The sequence below is a fragment of the Cucurbita pepo genome, chromosome 9 (assembly GCF_057944985.1).
Source record: "Cucurbita pepo subsp. pepo isolate OVF chromosome 9, ASM5794498v1, whole genome shotgun sequence".
In the NCBI taxonomy this organism is placed as follows: domain Eukaryota; kingdom Viridiplantae; phylum Streptophyta; class Magnoliopsida; order Cucurbitales; family Cucurbitaceae; genus Cucurbita; species Cucurbita pepo.
In genome coordinates, this window is record NC_141806.1 from 12,318,380 (window position 1) to 12,327,159 (window position 8,780).

An 8,780-nucleotide genomic window follows, 5' to 3' on the forward strand; every position below is an offset into this window, starting at 1 on the left:
ATATTTGATAAAATATTGTTAAATTATTGTGATTAAGGAGTCGACTTTATCATGTTGTGTATCGCCGTCAGCTTCACCATTTTAAACACCAATGTGGGATCTCATAATCCACCCTCTTAGGGGTACAAGTTAACCGTCCAAACACACGACTAATCCATATTGTCCCATTTGGTCCGTTACCTATGGCGGTCAGCCTCAACATGTCAAGACAACGTCCTGCCAAGAATATGATTAACCTCCCCGTGGGACTTCACGAATGTAATAATTCAAGCCCATCACTAGTAAATATTGTCTGTTCTAACCTATCCCTGTCAGCCTAACAACTTTAAAACATCGATGTGAGATCTCATAATCCACCTCTTCGGCGGCACAACTTATTTATTGGAACACTACTCAGTGTCTGCCTCTGATACTATTTCTAACCGTCCAAGTCCACAACTAATCGATATTGTCCCCTTCGGTTCGTTACCTATGCCAGTCAGCCTCAAAATGTCAAGACAACGTCCTGCCAAGAATATGACTAACCTCCACGTGAGACTTCAATAATAAACTAATTCAAGTCTACCGTTAGGAAATATTGTCTGTTTTAGCTCATTACGTATCGCTACTAGTCGTAAGATCTCATAATTCACCTCCTTGGCGGCACAACTTCTTTGTTGGCACACCACTTAATATCAAGCTCTGATACCATTTTTAACTGTTTAAGTCTACAGCAAATTGATATTATCTCTTTTAGTTTATTATCTATGACGGTTAGGTTCAACATGTCAAGACAACGTCCTGCCAAGAATATGATTAACCTCCACGGCTCGGGTGTCGTGAAGCTAATGAAATTAAAGTGACAGCTCTTCTCTGCTATTCACTCTCGTGTCAACATTCATGCTCCGTACTCCCACGGAAAGCACACACCGGTGTTTGCTCTTGCTCTCGTTTTCATTCATTTCCGCTCGATCCATCATCCATACATGCCTCTTTCTCTCCCGCTTTATTCGTACGTGAAGGTACGGTTCGTCCGTCGCGTTCGGCGATTCCTGCGCTCAAAATCATCGCGAAAGCGATTCCGTACGTCGTCTGATCCATCGGATGTTTCGAGTCCCGGAGTTAGGCAAAGAGATGAGAGTTTTATCCGGGAGTATGATCGCGCCTCCGTGTTGCAGAGGACAGTGAAGAGTCTCCACTTCGGCGACGGAGAGGAGAAAGAGAGAGCAGCGAAGGAAATTGAGAGGTTGATTAAAGAGAGCGTGAAGATTAGAAAGCTGATGGTGGATCTTGGAGTCGTACCTGCTTTGGTGGCGATGGCGGATTCTGATCAGTTGGCGGTTAGAGCGTTGATTGAGCTTGCTAATGGTAGTTTCGTGTAAGTTTATTTGATCTCTCATCCGAACTTTTGGTTCTTCTAATTTGATTTTCTGTTCTACAAGGTTAACTTGCTATTCATTCATTCTCCTTTGCGCGCGACGAGTCTGAGTTTTTCGTCATTTAAATTAAATTTTAGAGAAGGAAAATTGTGTTTAGAACTGTAGAATCAAATAGTAAATCAATTTTGAATGATGAAAGACATGTTTCAAATAAATCAAATTTGTTCGTATAATAGTTGCTGTTTAAGATGATTATGAAAATTATGGAGGAAATTACCATCAATTATTGAATCGATACATTTGGTACCGATGAAATTCAATTTGAAATTTGAAATTGTCTGGTGAAGAGAGTTGAAAAGAGGTAGAAGACGAACCAGCAGCCTTCACTATTAAAGTGATATTATATTTGTGCTGAAAAATCAACTCCAATTATTGCTTGCAAGATTTAGAACAGTTGCTCCGATCTAACAACTCTGAATTATTAGCCAGGAAGTTGTTCACAAGTAGCTAACCAAGTCTTGGAATCTTGACTTTACTCACTCTGTTCCGTTTGACCAATTCTGTGATTGATTGGTTATGATTTTCTTTCTATCTCTGCATTTCTTCAGGCACAGGACAATAATGGTGGAGGAAGGGATCTTATCAAAGCTACCAAAGAACGCCAAATTTGCAGCAATGGACTCAACCAGCCATGAATTCGCAGAACTTTTATGTTCACTTTCTTCTCTGGCCAACACTCGGGTGTTCATTGCTTCAACAGAACCAGCTATTTTATATCTCTTAACCATACTCAATTCAGAATCCAACCCAAACACGAACCCCAGCCCCAAAACCAAAACATTTTGTTTGGCAGCTTTATTCAACATTTCCACCGTCCTAGAGAATGCAGAAACCTTAATCTCCAATGGTGTTATTCCAACGCTACTCAGATTCTCTTCTCTCAAAGAACATTCCGAGAAAGCCCTACCAACACTAGCAAACTTGGCAGTGAGCTCAAGAGGAAAGCAAGCTCTGGAAAGCAACTCAACGTTCCCAGAGATTTTGATAGAGGTCATGACATGGGAAGAGAAGCCCAAATGCCAAGAACTCTCAGCTTACATCATAATGATTCTTGCCCATCAAAGCTGGGCGTTAAGAGAGAGATTGGCCAAGTCTAGGATCGTCCCTGCACTGCTAGAATTAGCCCTTTTAGGGACCCCATTGGCTCAAAAGCGAGCTTTGAAATTGCTGCAATGGTTTAAAGACGAGAGACAGGCGAGAGTGGGGCCGCATTCAGGGCCTCAGACAGGAAGAGTTGCAGCAGGCTCAGCATTTAATAAAAAAGAGATTGAGAAAGGGAAGAGAATGATGAGAAGCCTGGTGAAACAGAGTCTGGATAAGAATATGGAGATAATAACTCGACGAGCCAATGGTGGGGAATGTTCCAGTCCAACCATTAGGAGAACCTTGGTTTCCAGCAATAGTTCCAAGAGTTTGCCCTTTTGAAGAAATACATTTATGAAGTATTATCTGCCCGGTCTGTAATTTATTGTCATCTTCTGCAGGTCACCAAATCCAGAAAATGGAAAAACTGAACCTCACAGTTGAAACTGCATTGAGGGCTTAAACCACTTTGTCCATTGCCGAAGTATTTTTTTTGGCCCTGATGAACAGAGCTAAGAAAGCAAGTAATGCTAAACTAAATAAAGCACGAGCTACTGTGGCACTGAATAAAGGAGAGATACACGAATGAATTGATACCATATCCGTATGAGAGTGAAAATGAAAGTTACTCCCTATACCAACAATGTGCTTCTTCCTTTCGTAGGAACTCCATATATAAACCGTGGCTCAATCGTAGGAACTCTATAGATAAACGTGCTTTGCTTTGGTACTAAGTTGAGTGACCATTTGGAAATTTTCCTAAAATGCACGTGAGTGAGGACAAAACATGTTAGAAGGATTTATGTTGGTTTGTGGAGATAATTGGAAGGGTTCATGTTGGTTTGGGGAGATAATCTTCACCTTTAAAAGTATTGGAAGGATTCATGTTGGTTTGTGGAGATAATTTTCACCCAATTCGGGTTTCAAATTTTGGTCCGAATCCTAGATATAGTTAGTTCGAAACCTAGATATAGATTGTTACACATGCAATGTAATGTAAGATATATAAGATTCACATATCATAGAAAGGCTTCAATTGACTTCATACAGGATTCACTCACATGGGACCGAACAGCTACAATCAAGCCCCTTATTGCTTCAGGTTTGAACTCGTATCTTTATTACAATTATCCAATGACAATGGCAATGTTTTAGATTTTGATATATAACATTATTGGTTGCTGGAATTATCGTCCATTGTTAAGTTTAATATAGTTGAAGCCATGAACATGTGATCGTAATGATGCGAAAAGATGAAGATTAATATTGAGATGTTCTACTGTTTTAACTGTTATTAGTCAAATGAAATCCCATGATCATAGCCTCCTTTAGTTGCTAACAGTTCTTATTACTATTTTTGCTCGTAGCCAGCCATTGATTTAAACATAGAATCGTCCAAACAAAACCGAAGGGCCAGACTGGATAGGATGATTGAAGGGTGTTCTGGCAGCTAACAGGGCCTTCCAAGAGCCTCAGAGCACTGAATCCCTTCATTGAAAAAGGGCTTTCCAGCAAGATCACAGTAATGCTTCTTCTCATTTCTCAGCAAAAGCACGATCCACAGACACACGTTTCAAACCTACTGATAATCGGCCAACCTACTGATAATCTCTCCGACCTGCCACCAGTGGTCTCCTGTTGAGGATTGTTGGGAGGGAGTTCCACATTAAGGGGATGGGCTTGTTGGGAGGGAGTTCCACGTTAAGGGGATGGTCATGAGTTTATAGCTCAAACCTACTGATAATCTCTCCGACCAGCCACCAGTGATCTCCTGTTGAGGATTGTTGGGAGATAATCTCTCCGACCAGCCACCAGTGGTCTCCTGTTGAGGATTGTTGGGAGATAAATCTCTCCGACCAGCCACCAGTGGTCTCCTGTTGAGGATTGTTGGGAGATAAATCTCTCCGACCAGCCACCAGTGGTCTCCTGTTGAGGATTGTTGGGAGATAATCTCTTCGACCAGCCACCAATGGTCTCCTGTTGAGGATTGTTGGGAGATAATCTCTCCAACCAGCCACCCGTGGTCTCCTGTTGAGGATTGTTGGGAGATAATCTCTCCAACCAGCCACCCGTGGTCTCCTGTTGAGGATTGTTGGGAGGTAATGATATGAACCAAGAGACATCAATTATACAATATGCTTCAATGAAGATGTGAAAAAAATATTTTGGGTGGGTTACAATTTAGAGTAATTTAGAGTTATTGCATTTTAAGACTTTTTATTTAATTTCGGTTACATTTACCTCATGGCTAATTATGGTCATAAAGTATGAATGTTACAACTCTTGGAAGGCCTTTAATAGTTTCATTTTTGAGTCTATATAAAAGACTTGTATGTTGTATTTGTAAGCAGTTTCATTTTTGAGTCTATATAAAAGACTTGTATGTTGTATTTGTAAGCAGACTTGTATGTTGTATTTGTAAGCAGACTTGTATGTTGTATTTGTAAGCAGACTTGTATGTTGTATTTGTAAGCAGACTTGTATGTTGTATTTGTAAGCAGACTTGTATGTTGTATTTGTAAGCAGACTTGTATGTTGTATTTGTAAGCAGACTTGTATGTTGTATTTGTAAGCAGACTTGTATGTTGTATTTGTAAGCAGACTTGTATGTTGTATTTGTAAGCAGACTTGTATGTTGTATTTGTAAGCAGACTTGTATGTTGTATTTGTAAGCAGACTTGTATGTTGTATTTGTAAGCAGACTTGTATGTTGTATTTGTAAGCAGACTTGTATGTTGTATTTGTAAGCAGACTTGTATGTTGTATTTGTAAGCAGACTTGTATGTTGTATTTGTAAGCAGACTTGTATGTTGTATTTGTAAGCAGACTTGTATGTTGTATTTGTAAGCAGACTTGTATGTTGTATTTGTAAGCAGACTTGTATGTTGTATTTGTAAGCAGACTTGTATGTTGTATTTGTAAGCAGACTTGTATGTTGTATTTGTAAGCAGACTTGTATGTTGTATTTGTAAGCAGACTTGGAAAATATAGTAAAGTAAAAGAAGCATTTGTGCTCTTCTTTAGCCAATGACTAACTTTCTTTGCAATTCTATGTAGTTTAGGTTGCATGTAGAATCATTCAAGCTCGACATGATCAATCTTGCTTGTGGAGTGATTCGAATCTCAATCAAGTGTTCTTGCGTTGAGATATTTGATCAACAAGGTAATCCGAATCTTACTCCCCTTGTACTGATTCCTTATCTTATCAGATAATCTCTCCGACCAGCCACCGGTGGTCTCCTGTTGAGGATTGTTGGGAGGGAGTTCCACCTTAAGGGGATGGTCATGAGTTTATAGCCGGGAACACTATCTCCATTGATATGAGACCCTATTCCTTTGGGTCTTAGGGAGATATGAGACCCTATTCCTTTGGGTCTTAGGGAGGAACACTATCTCCTTTGAGCTGAGGCCCTATAGGAAGTCGTAAAGCCATGAAAGCTTTATGCTCAAAGTAGAGCATATCATACCATAGTGTAGAGTAGCTTTATGCTCAAAGTAGAGCATATCATACCATAGTGTAGAGTCGATTCTTAACAAGTTCCTCTTCTCTATTTGAGTCGGCTTCAACGTTCCATTCCAAGTTGCATGAATTGCTCCCAATTTAGTCTCCCCTTTATTTTAACTAAGTTATGGGCATTACATCCATTTGACGTTGATACAAGCAGCTGAGTTCAAGATTTATACAGCTTAGTGGCATTCAGATTTTGCTGTTATTAGAAAAAAGAATCCCATGACAATAGGCCCTTTTAGTGGCCAATTCAGTCTCTGTCATTTTTGTTTGTTATGCAAAAGGCTTATTTAATAGCCACAGATTGTTCAGAAAAAAATCTGAATGCCTGTTTCCTCCTTCTTACCTTTGTCTCTTAGAGCCTAAACCCACCATCACTGCGAGTCCAAACTCACTGTATTGTCAAACTCGTTACACTATAAGAGCCTAGATTATTTGCTAGTAAGAGCCCAAGTCCACTGCTAGCATATATTGTCAGGTCCGTTACGATATAAGAGCTCAAGCCTCAGGCCCGTTACGTTGTAAGAGCCTAAACCTACTGCTAGCAGATATTGTTAGACCCGTTGCAAGAGCCCAAGCCCACTGCTAGTAGATATTGTCGGGGCCGTTATGCTGTAAGAGTCCAAGCCCACCGCTAGTAGATATTGTCGAGCCCGTTATGCGGTAAGAGTCCAAGCCCACTACTAGCAGATATTGTCAGGCCCGTTATACTGTAAGAGCCCAAACCAACTGCTAGTAGATATTGTCAGGCCCATTACATTGTACGAGTGCAAGCCAACTGCTAGCAAATATTGTCAGGCCCGTTACGTTGTAAGAACCCAAACCCACCGCTAGCAAATATTGTTAGACCTGTTACGCCTTCAGCCTCTAGGGAGAATAGAAGTTTCTACACCCTTATAAAGCTTCGCCCATTACGTATAGTAGTCAGCCTCACTATTTTTAAACGCCTCTAAAGAGATTTCTACACCCCTGTAACATAAAATATCACATTTTTCCTCCGATAACCCAAATTTAACTCATCCGAAAAGCCTAAAGAATCAATTTCTTGAATAAGAAACGAGTACAATGTGAATATCTGTTGATGTTCATACCCACAATCTGATAATCCAAACAAAAACCAATGAATCTGTTCACCAATTTGCTCCCAAACAAAAAGAAAAAGCTAGCACTGAAAATGAAGGGGTCTCCTATTAAGGCGACCCACATGAGAAGCCAAATTTGAAGGGAAGAATCCAAATGATGATAAAAACAACATTAAAAAGTGGTCCATGTTTGGTTAGTGAGCCTCCACCATTTCTAACCCTAGTGCTCCTTGTTGGGAAGGTTGACATTTCTTCAATACTCCACTTTCTTTATGCTTTTTCAAAATGGTATGTATGATGGTGTATAGGACTATTATACATTTGTAATGCTATGTGACATCTTAGCCATAACCTAAGAGTAGGTATTGATGTGACTCGTTCTTAAGTTTCTATGGTGGATGTATAGTACTCCTCTACATACGACAACACGCACACACGCGCATGAACCCACCTGACAGGTGTATATGTACCCCTGAACCTACCTTTCAGCTATCGCACGTCCATGCTGTTGAAACCACATAGGGAAAGGAACCCACGTAATATCATGATAAAACATAGATATCGTAATGTATGCATTTGCACTCATTGTAACGGGGAACTATTTTGATGCATATGACATACAATATGCATAAGGTCCCATAGTATCAATTCATGACATATATGTATTATGCAAGTCATACCTCTATTATTTTTATGATGTAGTGTTCTATGAGACATGCATACTTCTTCCGTAATTAAAGTTCATGGCTTTCTAGTGTCTCATTGGAATGAGTGAACGTATTACATAGCTTGCATGTCATGACTGTATAATCGATAATATATCATAATCATTTCATGACATACTTGATAACCTAGCATAACTTGTATTACATTATATTTGACATCATAGCATTACATATGTCGAACCATCATAAAATCACGACATGTACAGGGGCCATTGGGCAAGATATAGTAATCAAGTCACTTAGTTGGCCTAAAGTCACTTATCTAGTTGGCTGAGCAAAAGTCACTATGCTCCCTCTAACTTGGGCTAAGCCAAGAGGCACTATGCTCCCTCTAGCTTAAGGCAGATCAGCCAAAAAGTCGAGCGGGAACAATAAAAAAGTGTATTCTCTGACTGGCTCCTATCAACCCAAGTGAGATGAAATGGAGCAATTGTTCTGATTTAGTAAGCCAAAAAGACCTTTTTTATACGAGAGTCTAACTCGATGTGGGACAACTTTTTATTTATTTAATTTTCTAATATTTTGGTGGCTACATGGCTAGAAACCATTAAAGTGTAAATAAGATTATAGATAAATTTTAGATTGATGGTAGAAAAAGTGACGAACGAACCAAAAACTCAAGATCTTGTGATAGAATCAATGCTAGTCGAGACATAGTTACAAAGGGTTGTCTTAAAAGGTATATTCGTTATGTACGGGTCGATGACTAATTTTAGTAACAGCTCGAGCTCAAGCTCGAGCACACCGTAAACAATCCAAACATAGATAACAGAAGAATTTAGTTTAGATATATTAAATTCCAAAGTAAACATCCCTTTCCACTTTGTTTCAGCCATTCATAACAACATCGAACAAATTATAGTATAATCATTCAAAAAGGTTCAATGTTTAGCCAAATTGGGTCCCTTTTCTACACAATTTGCAACCTAAATCATTATTACATGAATTATTTTCTTTAACAAAC

The 8,780-nt window shown here is 39.4% G+C and overlaps 1 protein-coding gene across 1 annotated transcript; it reads left to right on the plus strand.

The window, feature by feature from the left end:
* Positions 1–803: 803 nt before the first annotated feature.
* On the plus strand, positions 804–3,373 carry LOC111802170 (U-box domain-containing protein 45). The gene is made up of 2 exons (XM_023686435.2): positions 804–1,357; positions 1,967–3,373. Exons 1-2 carry the CDS (start codon positions 966–968, stop codon positions 2,841–2,843), a joined length of 1,269 nt encoding a protein of 422 aa, XP_023542203.2. The 5' UTR covers positions 804–965; the 3' UTR covers positions 2,844–3,373.
* The last annotated feature ends 5,407 nt before the right edge of the window (positions 3,374–8,780 follow it).